The sequence below is a fragment of the Phoca vitulina genome, unplaced genomic scaffold, assembly GCF_004348235.1.
Source record: "Phoca vitulina isolate PV1807 unplaced genomic scaffold, GSC_HSeal_1.0 scaffold4, whole genome shotgun sequence".
Classification (NCBI taxonomy): Eukaryota; Metazoa; Chordata; class Mammalia; order Carnivora; family Phocidae; genus Phoca; species Phoca vitulina.
The window spans coordinates 82,488,196-82,504,197 of NW_022589707.1; the positions used below are offsets into that span (position 1 = coordinate 82,488,196).

General features: G+C 44.7%; 1 protein-coding gene across 1 annotated transcript in view; it reads right to left on the reverse strand.

Moving 5' to 3' along the window:
• Window positions 1-16,002, reverse strand: part of LAMB4 (laminin subunit beta 4) — a 90,416-nt gene that overhangs the window by 59,710 nt on the left and 14,704 nt on the right. The window contains exons 9-13 of the mRNA XM_032402396.1: window positions 14,380-14,568; window positions 8,282-8,461; window positions 5,793-5,902; window positions 3,651-3,730; window positions 2,928-3,078 (exon numbers count right to left, since the gene is read on the reverse strand). Of these exons, the coding sequence (XP_032258287.1) occupies window positions 2,928-3,078; window positions 3,651-3,730; window positions 5,793-5,902; window positions 8,282-8,461; window positions 14,380-14,568 (710 nt within the window). The remainder of the gene's footprint in view (window positions 1-2,927; window positions 3,079-3,650; window positions 3,731-5,792; window positions 5,903-8,281; window positions 8,462-14,379; window positions 14,569-16,002) is intronic.

The following is a 16,002-nucleotide window of genomic DNA, read 5'->3' on the forward strand; positions in this document are numbered from 1 at the left end:
GATGCACCTGGGGTGAGAGCAAGCCTTATGGAACAGATGCACCTGGGTTTCAATCCAGGGCCCACAGCCCACCAGCTGTGTGACTTTGGGCAAGTTGCACAACCTCTCTAATGTTTCCCTCATCTGGAAATTAAAGATGCTAATACTTAGGTTGTTTGGAAAGTTAAAAGAGATAATGCATATAAAGGGCAAAGCACAAGGCACTAACTAAGTGGAAATTTGTGGGGTTTAAAAAAATCTTTTTTAAAGTAAACTCTACTCCTGACCCCAAGATCAAGAATCGCACGCTCTACTGACTGAGCCAGCCCAGCGCCCCTGGAAGTTTTATTAATACCAACAGCAACAGCATAGTAAGCACACAACACGTATTTGTTAAATGAACGCACAAATAATTAGTGTCTAACTTAAATCCTTTCTACTACAATTAAGGATCATGTTTTTAGTGGAGAGGAAATTATTCATGCTGTTATTTTTTAAATGTTTAACATCAATCCCACCTTGAATTTACTTTCCTTTGTCATACATATGACTTTCCAGTTTTTTAAGCAATTGTCCTGATCCTTTAAGCCTGTTCTATAGCCTTGACTTTTTTTTTTTCCCCCGTAAAGCCTTGGAGAGAGGAGTAGGGCTTCGTGTCAGACACTCCTCACAGCTGGGAGCCGTATCCGCACAGGATATGATCCTACTTAATGGCTTGTCAGCACCTACCAGTGGTGCACAGCGAGTAAATGTTAAGTATCAGTCCATCTACTAGGCAACTACATCTGTTTTGTGTTTTCTTATCTAAAACAATGGGAACGATTATATTTACAGTTGTATAGGAGAGACACCGCTGTGTGTCCCCTCCGCTGTGACAGTGGTAGTTACCACGTTCACAACACTTCTGACACCAATATGTGGGTTTATTCCCACACCCACCAAATCTCTGACACCAGCGGGGTGTCCTACAACTTAATTCAGTCCTGACACCATCTCCCTGGATTTAGTGTCGGATGCCACAGGTTAAGAGCTCAGTCCCACCAGACTGCCCTGCCCAACTTCAGAAGACAGTAGAAAATCCAGGTTGTTACTGGTACGTCTGTCCAACCAGCTATAAACTGGGACTTGGGCTCGATAACTTGCTAGAGTCGCTGACAAAACTCAGGGGAACACTTATGTTTAGCGATTTATTATACAATAAAGGATCCATAAAGGATACAGATAAACAGCCAGATGAAGAGATACATAGGGCACGGACCGGACTGGGACGGTTTTGGAAGCAAGAGCTTCTGGGCCCTGGATTCGGGGTGCACCACCCTCCTGGCACGTGGATGCGCTAACCAACCTGGACGCTCTCTGAACCCCATACTTTTGGAGATTTTTATGGAGGCTTTAATCACATAGGCATGATCAATCATTAACCCGATCTCTAGTCCCTCTCCCCTTCCCAGAGAATGGGAAGGGGTGGGACTGAAAATTCCAAGCTTCCAATCATGGCTGGGTCTTTCTGGTGACCAGCCCCCATCCAGAAGCCCATCAAGAGTCACCGATTAGAACAAAAGACACTCCTATCACCCAGGAAATTCCAAAGGATTTAGGAGCTCTGTGTCCCGAGCCAGGGTCAAAGACCAAATATTAGAACAAAAGATGTTCCTAGTGTTCTTATCACTCAGAAAATTACCTGGGCTTTAGGAGCTCTGTACCAAGAACCAGGGGGCGGGGCCAATACACATTTTCTATTACTTAACAATAGTTACAGCGTAACTATAAATACTAATATTACTTTATTACTTTCCCAAAGTTGTTTTTTTTTTTTTCCACTCTCCATCATAAAGACAAAATTAAAACCCGCGAAGAATGCGGACATAGAATTGTTTCATTTGATTCCACCCACCACGGCTGTAAGTCTAAGTAGGGACAGGAAAAGCCTCCTGCCCCCTTCCCCAATTCCAGTCAGTAAAAGAGAACATTCCAAGTCTCCTAAGGGGCATTTTCATCCCTCCCACCAACAGTGTCCAGATAAAGAAGAGGTCTCAGGAAATGACTTCGTCGCTGGAACCTGGATGAGCTCCCCTGTTTTCTATCCAAATCCTGTCTTCAGAACCGACCTTCCCATGCTTTCTCTCCTTGAGACGTCCACCTCGCATTACCGTTTCCCATCACATTCCTGCCTGTGGCTGGCGCCACGTGCTTGAGAATGTCACTGGAGTCCAACTCGTGTTTTCTCTAACCATTCTGCACGTATGTGTCTGCTCCACTAACGAGACTTTTAGAAAAATATGTTTAGGGAAAAGCTCCCACGGGACTGTGACTTGTAGGAAACAAAGTAGCACGCCAAGTGACGTCTGCAGTCACACACTCCAGTGAACATGGCTGCCTTCGGTGAGAACTGCTAATCTGAGATCAGCTTCAGGAGGCCAGAGAACACAGCATCCTCGTCTGTTAGGAACCTTATTCATTCACTCATTAGCAGAGGTCTGTGACATTCCTACCATGGGTCAGGAACTGTGGTAGGCCCTAGGGCAACAGTGGTGAATGGGATACACATCTATTCTTCCCTCTCATGGTTTGTAGTGTCGTGGGGAAGGCAGACAAGTAGATGCTCAATAAACACGTGCTATCTGAGGGGCACATTTAAAGAGCGAAAGTGAAATCACAACTTAATCCAATTCCCCCTTATGTGCCAGGCTCTGCACTAGAATTGGACTACAAAGATTAAATAAAATGCAGACTCTGCCCTCAAGAATTTCTATAATCTTCAGTTCTATGATAAATTAAGGTCTACTCTGATCTGCATATGTGGGCAAAACCATCCTTTTCCGGGTACCTTACCCATGATCTCAAGGGTGTGTTATATGTATGTTATATGTTATATGTATATGTCCATACATATATGGACTGACACGCCGTCAAATCAAATCTGTAAGGCGACTAAATGAAATACGCACCAAAGGCGCAAGTCCTTGCAGTGGGGTGGCTTCCTCTGCCTCGTAGAGATAGAAATTCAAAGAAGCAAAGAAGTAGCCGGGGGCTGGTTCAGTGCAGCGGCGGCCCGTGATGTGCAGGCGGCATTCACACTGCCCATCCTTGGGTGAGCACCTGGGGAAAAACAAATCCATCATGCACAAACGTGGTGATGGGGGGTGGGCAGGTATAAAATGAAGGCATGGGAGTGCTGAGCTCAATGCCTTCTGAGTTTGGACCCACTCTTTGAATCTATCAATCAGTTGTCTTGAGGAGGTTAGGAGGCCATGGGCTCTACGTGTCTAGTCTTGAAAAGCCAGTCCAGATCTATGAAACCCAAGTAGCCATTTCTTTCCTCTGATTCTGCTCTAAAGACTGCAAACAGGAGTGTAGGACCTCTCTTTATAGGGTGGCAAAAAGTTGGTGTTTTAGGCAGGTCAAGTCACATGAGGCATCCATCTTACCACCTCCTGGGATACCCAGGGAGTAGAACTGTTTCTCTCTTCCTTAGGAATATTTCAAGCAAAATAAATCAACTGAGCTGTAGTTAATGCTTCAAGATCATTGCTTTTCAACGCCCTTTTCTTGTCATGGAATAAAGCCCATCGCCGATGACTAAGAGCATATCAGAATAAAATGTGCTTTTATGTGGAAACGTGAGTGAAGACTATAGCCACAGAACTTTGTCATTCATTTGATTGACTTACATATTGGAATAAGCACCTCCAATATCACAGTCGCAGGGAGAACAGCCATGGAGGTGATCTTCCAGTCCCCAGTATCCAGCCTACAAAGAGAAAATGCTCAGCCGCTTCCAGCTATGAAGAGATTTGCTGCTCTAAGTGTACTATTAAAACCAGTACGATTCAGTTGACTCATGCCAAATAGCCACACAGCCTGGGCAATCACCCAGCATTTCTTGCCTGTGCACTTGGTAATGATCTTCGAGGACACGTATCTCCCATTTCTGGGACTTGAAATGAGGGGGACAGGCGGGTTGTCTGTGGATGACTCCAAGCTCAGATGCGGTGGAAACTACTGGGTCCTCTAAGAGTATCAATTCCATCTCCCACTGGGTCACCTAAGGCCAGTCTGGGGAGAAGGTCTTTAGCTGATTTGCAACTGCTTTTGCAAAACCAATAGGTTCCCTTACCACAGAATCCCTAGGGATTTTTACCTCCACAACCCTAAAATGTTTGGGGTAAAAAAAAAAAAAATCAATCAAGCTGCTTTTGAGATCTTAGTTGAATATCACAGTTCAGCAGGCTCTCTTTTTTATAAATAAGTTGTTTTGGCATAATAAACTCTGCGTGAGAGTCAACTTTGTTTGAGACTTTTTTCATCATTGCAACATCTTGACCTTTATTCAATATAAGCAGCTGGTGAGATACAAACAACTAGTTCTTAAATCTGATAACATTTACTATAAAATGCTAAAAAAAAAATGCTTCCCCCTCAGATCTCAAGTTAACACGCTCAGACAATTAAAAAATTAAGGTCTTAATAGGCATGGTGCTCTTGTTGGAAACAGGTCTGTTAAGTATCAATATACTTTTTTTTGTCATTAGCTTGGTAAAATTTTATGCCTGATTTTACTCAAAAAGATTTATTTTAAACATTAAAAGTTGACCTAACTTGTTACAAAACACAGGAAAGGAATTTTGATATTTTTCCCAAAACTAAACTTCAGTTCAGGCAAAACAACGTGCCATGACCGGCCTCACTCAGGATGTGGTTGTGAAAACTCTCCCTGGGCCGGCGTGCTGGCATGGGGGGAGGTGGGGGGCTCCGGGCAGGTCCCAGGCACCACCGGACACAGGATGCGTGGGCTCAGCCACAATGGACGAGCCCCCACGGGGTGGCCCCTGCTCAGTTATTTTCCTGCATCCTCTCCGTGTTGCCCCCACATGGCCGTGGAGTTAGCCTGGCTCACCTTCCCTCATAATTTCTAGGTCACCTGCCCTGTCTTAGAGAGTTCCCTCTTCGTACATATTTCCTGGCTTTCTTTCCCCACCTCCTGCGCCCTATCCTCATATGTTTTCAGTAAAATGACTTAAAATATTACCACAAAACTATGTTGTAATAGGCATATGTTTCTTATTTATCAGCTACATTTCTTCAGACACATCAAGGTCACTGTTCTTTTATTAGGTTCAGCTTTTTATTTTTTTCTTTCTTTCTTTCTAAAATGTCACGGTGGGCTGCCAAGATTGGACAACAAAGGGACGAGTTGGATTTGAACTCCCTAACTGCATGACACATTTCTTACGGCGTAAAAAAAGGTTTTCTTTTACTAATTTTTAGACATACGTGCTCATATGTTTAGAGGAGACTGTGAAAAATCCAGGAGTTTATTTCCCACAGGAATCTATAATACATGTAATCCTGTGGTTGGGGGGTTTTATTTATTTATTTTTTTAATGAGCTCATCCAAAATATTTTTTAGGCAAGGAGTGGTAGGGGTGATAAAGGGACTGTATGCGAGAGACAGAAGAAAAGACTCCGTGATCTGGCGGGCTGAGAGAGGGGCGGAGATAAATCGTCACATTCTACTGCTTGGCACTTTCAGGAGAACAGCGCATAACACTTCCAACATTGGTGCCTGGGTGGGTTCAGGCCAATTTGGTAAAAGTTGGTGTGCTGGTGAATGTCTAACAGCCAGCTCTCTCTAGAAGGGTGGGGGCTGATTTCTAGTGTTTGTGGATTTCTGTAGGGTATACAACCTTTCCCAGGGAGGCCTGAAATACATCAGGACAAGGAAAGCAATGAACAAGACCGGGTCTCTACTGGGCAAGGGCAGCAGAAATCGGAGCGACGACCTACAAGGGCAATCTTAGGCAAATACCTACGGTGCACTCTTCACAGTGTGGTCCTGTCGCGAACGGCTGGCACAAACATCGCCCCGTGTCCACATCACAGGCTGAGAGGGGCAGACTCCCCCAGGGGTTACAGTCACAGGCTGAAAGCACGGCAAACACAATTATTCTCATTTTTATTGACCCCACTCTTGTCCTGAAGAGCTCACACAGAGCAAAACGCATGGCCTCAAGAACACAGAGCCGCCAGCCCTGCCTAGTGTCCGGTCCGCCTGGTCGCACGATTATCGTAGTGCGTGCAACCCCACCCAGGAAAGCCAGGCCCAGACACTTCCAGAGCCCCTGTGCGGTTCTGCCGGATGGCACTTAGGAGGAGACAAAGGAAAAGAAGTTGTGCAAGAGGGCGCAGCTGGGACAGTCACCCTGAGTGATGCTGGGGGGTGGGGGGTTGGGGGGGATCAGCTCGCTTAACGCAGGGCAAGGGTTTTTGAGGCTTGTGGTTGTTAGCGATGGCTCCTTTTTTGGTAGATGCATCTAACGTTTCTCTCTCCTCTCTCCTTACTGCCTTGTTACGTTTTCTTTTCATCCTCTCCCTCCTCTTTCTCTGCCATGCACAGGCATCCCTGAGTTCTGCCTTTGTTGTGAGGCTAAGAAATTTGCTAAGAGCAAGATACACATTTCCCCTGCAGGAAAAACCACTGCTTGTGGAAACAACCCAAATGTCCATCGAATGATGAATGGATAGGTCATATGTGGAGTATCCACACAACGGAATATTGTTAAGCCATAAAAAGGAACGAAACATTGACACACACTGCAACATGGACGAACCTTGAAAACATGATGCTAAGGGAAAGAAGCCAGTCACAAAGGACCACATATTGGATGATTTCATTTGCATGAAATGTCCACAGTGGGCAAATCTACAGAGACAGAAAGTGGATTCATGCTTGCCCAGGGCTGGGGGAATGGGGGATGGGGAGATGGTAGCTAAAGGCCATGGGGCTTCTTTACTTTTCTTATGGTAAAATACATGTGACATAAAATTTACCATTTTAAATACACCCACACTGTTTTGCAACTAATCTCCAGGACTCGTCCGTCATCTTGCAAAACTGCCCTTTAAACACCATTTCCACCCCTTCCTCCCTCCCCCAAGCCCTTGGCAACCACTACTTTGTGCTTCCATGGACTTGACTGCTCTAGGTACCTCATGGAAGTGGATTGATCATACAGTAGTTGTCCTTTTGTGACCGGCTTATTCCACTGAGCTGAACCTCCTCAAAGTCCGTCCATACTGTTGCATGTGTCAGAGCTTCCTTTTTAAGGCTGAAGAATGTTCTGTTGTATGTATATGCCACGTTTTGCTTGCCCACTCATCCATGGATGGACACTTGGATCGCTTCTACTTTTTGGCTATTGTGAATAATGCTGCTATGAACAAGAGTGTACACATCTCTCCAATCTTTTGGGTAGACAGCCAGAAGTAGGCTATCGGACTTCTTTCTGGGGTAATGAAAATGTTCTAAAATTGATTATAGTGGTGGTGACACAACTCTGAATAGACTAGAAATCACTGAATTGTACCTCAAAGGGTGAATTTTATGGTATGTGAATTATATCTCACTGAAGCTGTTACAAAAGAAAAAAAAAACAAAACACAACATTTGCCCTATTCTGGGAGGGCATCAGGTCAATACTGAACCAGGGGAAACACTTGGGTGTGATGGGGATTGGCTTGACAATATAATTCACTATCCTAGAATTTAATGTTGCCATTAAACTCCAGAAGAATGTAGGATTCTGCATGCTGTTCTCTAAACATGCAAATAATCTATAGTTCCTTATATGAGCAAAAACATAGAGCATGATGCTGTGACCAGAGGGAAATTATTTCCCCAGGATTCCCTGGGGAATCTGCAGCTCTATGAGACCCCAGGCAACTCTAAATTTCTGTGATCCCGGGGCCAACGGTCTCCCCATTTGGCCCCAGAAAACTCTTCCTATTTCCCCACAACCTCTCCCTTGGCTCTTTAATTTTTGTCTTCTCTTTGTTAGAGAATATAGGACCAATTCCAGAAGGGGTATGAGAAGAAAGGGGAAAAGTAATTTTAAAGAAGGAAAAAGAAAAGAAACAACCACTTGAAGATTGCTTAAGAAGTCCTCAATCTATGCATAAATGCATAATGTAATTTAACGGATTTGTATAAGAGCGTCCAAGTCCAGACCATTTTTCTAAAGGTTTCGCAACTTGGCATTAAATTTCTTGGCATTTTCCCATGTTTGCCCCAGTGAGGAAATGTGAGCGCCCCCTGCTGGTCCCTTATGATAATCTCAGCTAACCACCAAGAGAAAAATCACCCATTTACTTAAATTTGTGAGAGCTTTGTTTGCCTCACTTTAGAAAACCCAGAGGCTGGCAATACCTTGCGTGTTTTACAGTGACCGAATTTTAGGGCTGAAAGAGACAGCCCCAAGCTTTAAAACGCATCCGGGCTGGTGGACCGCCGCTGCTGACTTACGCTGACAACCCGCGGGGTCCCCGGCGCTCAGCCCATGGTGGTTGGGCTTGCACTGGTCGCACTTGGCTCCTTCCACGTTCTCCTTGCACAAGCACTGGCCGGCCACAGTCCCCAAAGCAGGATCAGAGTGGCTCACACACATGCCACCCGATAAGGTCCCGTCTGGGTCACATTCACAAGCTGGGGACACAGACACGCATTATCTTAGTTAATTGCAAATTGCGGGAAACCTGAGATATAAACATAGCATTTTACTCATGTTACAACTATTTTATTTTGTTTAAATAATTAAATACGTTTAAACAACTAGACCAGTGGGCGAAGGCTGTTCAGAAATGTCTCCCAGATCTCGGGCTTTGGAAAATGTTGAACGATTCCATACATACATATGTGTATGCATATATGTATATATATACATATATATATATATTTTTAAGGCTTTTAAGTGATTCTAAAGTAAGAGGATCAGAGGAAGATGGCTATTATGAAAACTGGATGTGAAGAGTACATTGATTAGTTTGCGGGGTGATGAAAACATTTTTGAGCTAGGCAGAGATGCTGATCGTAAAACTTTGTGCTACTAAATTGTTGTTCATTTTAAAATGGTTAATTTTATGTTATGTCAATTTCACCTCAATGAGAAAAAGATTAAGAGAAGAAAATAAGACTCCAAAGGTGAGAATGAAGTCTAGAGGCAAGTAAGCATGGGATGTTGTAAGGAAATACACAATATATATATTTATATATATAACTTATATATTTATATATATACAAATATTTACATATATTATTTATATATAATATAAAATATATTTATATATTATTTATATATTTATATATATAAATACACAAATATACATATATACATATATATATGTATATATAATCAAGGGTCGTGAGAGAGTAAGAGAAAAAAACATTACATAAAATATCTACCAAATCTCTGAAATCTGGTTAAGAAAGTCTGCCCTTCCCCATCACAGAAAAATAAGGATAAATGCTAGCATTCTCTTTAATTCGTCCTGGAAGAAGCACCTTCAAGAAAGAAAAGGGGAGAATAGCAAGAAGGGTTTATATCACCGTTTCCTTTTTGGAAATCTGCTGACACAGCAAAAACTGGGATGAAGAGATTCTGCAAAATGAGATGGTCGCCTATAGCAAAAGGAGCAACAAAAGCACCACCCCACCCCCACCCCCTTTTCTGTTCAGCGGAAACTTGAACGACTACAGGAAGGAGCACGCTATGAAAAAGGATGCTGGGGCGCCTGGGTGGCTCAGTTGGTTAAGCGACTGCCTTCGGCTCAGGTCATGATCCTGGAGTCCCTGGATCGAGTCCCGCATCGGGCTCCCTGCTCGGCAGGGAGCCTGCTTCTCCCTCTGACCCTCCCCCCTCTCATGTGCTCTCTCTCTCTCTCTCATTCTCTCTGTCTCAAATAAATAAATAAAATCTTTAAAAAAAAAAAAAAAAAAAAAAAAAGAAAAAGGATGCTGATCATACGACTAATTCCAGAGGGGAGAAGTGATAAAAGGCAGAGAGTGATTTGACTATAAGGAAGAGCTCTCTGACAGTTAGAGCTGCCCTGTAGAGCAGTGACCCCCACATTTTTGAGGGGTAGTGTCCAGGAGAGCTTGAAATGGCAGTTGATGTGGCTTTGGTAGAGAGAACAAGTCTGCAGGTAGATAATCAGAGGACCACCAACGTCTCTCGTAGCCTCGTGGGCCTGGGTTTCCAAGGGATGCCACTTTTAAGGAATGCAATAAAGATTTAAAAAAATGAATATCCTGATTCTATGAAATAATTATATTCACATTTATACAGGTTTACTTTGGAGGAATAAAAACAAACCCCTTCCATCTAAAGCCATGTTATGTATGTTTATATAACACCCATTTAGGTTAGTGAGTTTGATGGAAAAAACCTAGTTGTTTGGGGTATTGAAGCAAATATGTGGTTTGTCTGACAGAATCTTTCGATTTTCAACTGTTATTGGATTGTGACTGGTAATAAAATCTTATTACAGAAAAACAGCATTTGGTTCTGTTTAGTTTGGGGAAAACCAGAAGAAGCGCAATAAAATTTCTCGGCATCACACAACTTAACTCCAGCAAACTCACATTATGAGTGGTTGAATCTACCAAATCTTTGTGTCTTTTCCTGTATCACATTTGACTGTGTTTTAATCACAGAAGACTTAAAATTAGTCATCCCTTAGGCCTGGAATCTGAGTATGTAAATATTTAGGCTCAAACAAGGACAATTCAGAGAAAATTTCTATGAGACTGCTGGTCAGTCTTAATAAATGCCATTTGTACACACATAATCCCACACACATAAACATGTGTTTAGGGAAACTGGGGAGCCTCATGGAGGTTGTTTTACAAGCTCCTCATTTGCCTTTCCTTAAAAAAAAAACAAAAAACAGCTCCTTGTTTATAAAGAAAGACTTCTTAATTTCATGTCTGGGTACTAGTTTTCTTAGTTTCCTTCAGACGTACCATCATTAATTCTAAGCAGTTTTTTTTTTAAAGATTTTATTTATTTATTTGAGTGAGAGAGCGAGCAAGAGCAAGTAAGAGAGAGCACAAGCAGGGGGAGGGGCTGAGGGAGAAGCCAACTCACTGCTGAGCAGGGAGCCCGGGATCATGACCTGAGCTGAAGGCAGACGCTTAACTGACTGAGTCACCCAGGCGCCCCAATACTAAGTGGTTTTTAAGGAACAAGACTTTGGTTGACGTGACTATCTGGCTTAGTTACTTCCAGTCTCTTTCCAGATTCCTAGATTATCTGTTTCAAAACATTATATTTCCCCCTGATTCTACCTAAGAGAGCAATTTCTTCTTCTTTTATAAATGAATAGGGTTTAAAATATTAATAAAATGTGTGTGCGTGTGTGTGTGTGTGTGTGTTGTGTGTGTGTGTGTGTGTGTGTAAGGCAGTGGAGGTAGATTATAGATTCTGGTAAAAAAAATGTAGGACACTTAGGACACTGATTTAAAGAAATGTTTTTTCTAAGAATTCAGTTCTTTGTATCAATTTTAAACAGGTCATGTAAGGGAAAATGTTATGCAGTCAGGTACCTACTAAGTTACCTTTTTTTAAACATTTTTAAATTTAAATTCAATTAATTAACATATATTATTGGTTTCAGAGGTACAGGCCTGTAATTCATCAGTCTTATATAATATCCAATGCTCATTACATCACATGCCCTCCTTAACGTCCATCACCCAGTTACCCCATCCCTCCACCCTCCCACTAAGTAATCTGAACAAAAACTTCATTTATGCTTTTCCTACATTGTGAGGATTTAAAGTGAAATCTAGGATGTTGTATACATTCAGGTGGTTATGAATTACTTCTGTATATGACTTTATTTTATGTGTTATGATTATATAAAGTTTGAAGTTGTAGTTTTATAGCAAACCCCTCCCCCCAAAATAACAAGATATTGATGATATCGCCTAAGAAGCAGGATTTCTGGGTCTTGGGAGAGGCAACCTTCCATGGGCCCTGGGCATCCGAACGTTTTTTGCTGAGTGTGCCAACAATGCAAGGCCCTGACTGCTCTTCACCAGGGCCATTTCTCAAGGTTGTGCTTCCAGCAAGCTACCTTGAGGGATGAGGCAACCTCTTCCCCTGGACAAAGAACAGGCATGCTTCCCCTTGCTATAAAAGCAATGAATCCCCCAAGCTCAGTGTTCCTTGGCTGTAGCACAAACTCATTCGGTATGCGGGATCCACCTGGCATCCTTTGAATTGCCCCATGGGACTCAGGGCTCAGGGACATGGGAACATACACCAATACAAGCATCTTGTTGCTTGCTGTGTCATGGGTAATGAAGTCCTTTGTCTTTCACCCGGGAGTTTCAGGTCTTCCGCCAGCATCCATGAAACAGTAACAAGCTCCTTGTCAGTCTGCGAGTAGAGTAAAACCTCAGACCCAGGAACTGGCACGTGGTATTGGAAATCAAGTTGGAGTATTTATCTATGCAGTGATCGACAGCAGTGCTGGGACTGGAGTGAGACAAGCAAAGTGCCGAGGGTGTAAAACTTCAGGAGGTGCTCACTGCCAGCTTAGTGCAAATGGGAGGTGTCAACCCCACGCTTACGTCACTCAGACAGAGACAGAGAGACCTTCCTGAAGTGTTGGGACCTGGGTGCTTGGCTTGTCTCGCTCTAGTCTCATTCCTGCAGGGACGTTCAAATGAAAATAATGATGAGATAACTTTTCATTAGCAAAAATTGAAGTGTGACAAAACCCAGGGTTGGCCAAGACACAGAGCAACGGGAACACTCACACGCTGCTGGTGTGGGTGTTAATTGGTGCCCCCACTTAGGGAACAAAGCAGTACCACGTAATTGACTTGACAAAGTTCATACCCTATGGTCCAGTAATTCCACTTCTCGGTATGGGTCTTAGGGACAGGATTTGTGCATGTGCACAAGGCCACATATACAAGAATGTTTTTTGAAGCATCAAAAGAAAAATGGCCAAACAGACTTTGTCATACTTAGAGGAAGAAAGAGCTCTATACAGATATTACATACAGATTCTAAAACTGGAGACTGAGGGCTGCCTGATATGGACAAATTTCAAAAATATAATGTTGAACAAAATAATGAAGGATGCATACAGTGGGATACCATTTATCTGAAATCTGAAAAAATGCCAACATATATTGTTTGTATACAAGAACATATGAAAGTGTAAAAGCTGGCATTGCAATGATAATTGCCAAATATGTGAGTTTATCCCCAGGAAAGAGGGTAACAAATGGTGCAAGTGTGCGCCTGGGTCCCCAGCAGTGTCTGTCATGCTTATTAAGGTCCTGAAGATGACAGCATAAGATATGTTTTGACACGGCTGCTGGTGGGCATAAGGTTGCTTATTATATTATTCTCTATTATTTGTATATGCATAAGATATTCCATTTTTAAAAGTTGAGATTAAGGACAAAATGAAAGATTTGTAAAGATTAAAAAAAATAAATAAAAGAAGCAAGGTAGGCTGCCTGGGTGGCTCAGTCAGGTAAGCCACCGACTCTTGGTTTCAGCTCAGGTCATGGTCTCAGCGTTGTGAGATTGAGCCAAGCAACAGGCTCCGTGCTCAGCATGGAGTCTGCTTAAGACTCTCTCCCTCCACCCCTCTTGCTCGGGCTCTCTCTCTCTCTCTAACGTAAATAAATAAATCTTAAAAAGCTGCAGCAGCAGCAAGGTAATGTTAGCTTATCAGCAAAACTGAATTGTCTACAGCCAGAGAAATGTTGCAGCCAATTTCACTATGGATCTTCCTCGACTTAAGGCAGGGCTCTGTCTGATAAACCCATCATAAGCCGAAAATTTCTTAAGTCGAAAATACATTTACTACATCTAACCGACCAAGCATCACGGCTTAGTCTAGCCTGCCGTAGCACGCTGACAGCACTCACATTGGCTGACAGTTGGGCAGAATCATCCGACACAGCCTGTTGTATAACGGAGCGTTGCACGTCCGTGTAATTTACTGACTACCGTACTGAAAGTGACAGAGTGGCTGCGTGGGAACAGAATGGCTGTGGGCGGCTTACTGGTTGCAGACCCTCTGGACCAGCGCCACTGACTGGGAGCTGCCCCGCCCAGCATGGGGAGAGAGGGTCGTCCCCTTTCGGCTAGGCTGGGGAAAGATCCAAGTTCAAAATCCCAAGTACGTTTCTACGGAATGCCTGTTGCTCCGGCACGGTGGAGCCAGCCGGCCACGGTAAGCCGGGCGACTGCGGTCGGCCACTTGCCCCCGCTGACGTCCAGCGCACCCGGGTGTCCGCAGCCTCCTCTGAAACCGCGCGCCCGCCCCTGGCTCAATCCAGCATAGCTTCCCCACTCACCAGGGGCTACCAGGACGGACCCGGATCATCCGACCCAAACTGCGCTGAGAACGGAAGCTCTTAGAGCCGCAGCACTTCGGCGAGCCGCCCCCCCCGCCCCGCCGCCCCCCGGCCCCTAACCCCGGCGCTCTGGGCATGCTGCACAACCGAGCGGGGGGCTGGCGGCGCAAGGGAGGCCTCTCCGTCAGCCTCTGCTCACACGCGTGGGACAGACAGGCCCGCGGCCGGGGACTCACGGATGCACGCGTGAGGATCGGACATGGCCTTGAGCGCGTCCCTGTAGAAGAGGGGCCTGCAGCGGTCACAGTGCTGCCCCTCGGTGTGGTGGCGGCAGTCCTCGCACACGCCCCCACTGCGGCCGCCGCTCCGCACGTACGCCCTCATGTCGAAGTGACAGCGGTCAGCGTGGCTGTTGCAGCGACAAGCTGAGGAAGGAGACGGGCTATGAGAGACTGGCCGAGGTCTGGGGGACACCGAGCCGCTGGGCCGTGCCAATCACCGCAGCCCTCCTGCCCCTCCATCTCCTGCCACTACCCCGTCTTGTTAGAGATACACCAAGTATGCACAGATCAGTTTTTTTAAAGATTGTATTTATTTATTTGAGAGTGAGCACGAGAGAGAGCACAAGCTGCGGGGAGAGGCAGAGGGGGAGGGAGAAGAAGACTCCCCGCTGAGCAAGGATCCAGTTGGGGGACTCAATCCCAGGACCCTGGGATCGTGACCTGAGCCCAAGGCAGACCCTTAACCCACTGAGCCACGGTGGCGCCCCCAGTACACACAGATTAAAACAGGTGCTTTCAAAGGATCTTCCTAGTGCTCTGATTCTGCCCATATTCTCTGTAAAATGTGCTCCCTGTGTTTAATATTTGTGGTTTTTTTTATATCAAATAAACAAAAGTAAATCATTTGGGTGATCCAGAAGGCCTAGGGTGCAATTTTGTTGTTTTCCAGTAAAGAATACTTTTACTGACTCAGGCTTTGTAAACTTGAATTTTTATATCCCATGTTCTGCAGGTTCAGGGATCCTCAGATAAGATGTCCGAGCTGGGCCCCCGCCTGCTTCTCCATCTCCATGGGCAGAAGAGCCGGAAGGGCGGCTATAGGTCATTCCCATCCCATCTGGGGCTCAGCCAGAGCAACAGAGGGAAAGGACTTTGTTTGTCTTGGTGGTGAAGTCTGTGCTGTGTGCCTTGCTGGGGTTTCCCTGTAAACAGCAAAATCTCAGGCTCCGTTTTGCTGGGTCTGCCCACTGTGACTCTCATGGTTGGGACGTTTTCATGAGAACTCTTCCCTCACATCCTATCCCCCCTCCCCGTCTGGGAAAAGAAACTGAGTGACAAGTTTGTATGGAAGTTCATCAAAATTCAGAGGCCGTGAACACCTTACAAGAAAACGCTCTACTTTATTAGCCTAAATATTTTACAAAAAATACAATAGCCTGTCAGACTTGGTCCTTATCTTCATCTCTCCTGACATATGTGTTTAGGATCCAGTTCAGGAGGGGACGCCTGGGTGGCGTCGGTTAAGCATCTGCCTTCGGCTCAGGTCATGATCCCGGGGTTCTAAGATCAAGCCCCATGTCAGGATCTTTGTTCAGCAGGGAGTCTGTTTCTCCCTCTCCCTCTCTCTCTGCTGCTCCCCCTGCCTGTGCTCTCTCTCTGTCAAATAAATAAATAAAATCTTAAAAAAAAAAAAAAAAGATCCAGTTCATGGAATGTATGAGTATTCAGGAAAATGGTAGGGATCTCCGGACCAAACCTGGTATTCACCAGATCCTGGACCAGCCCTGTCCCCAGTGATAGTACCGTGACATGGCTCTGCCCCTCCTCCAGAAAGCGACCACACGACGTGCATGTTGT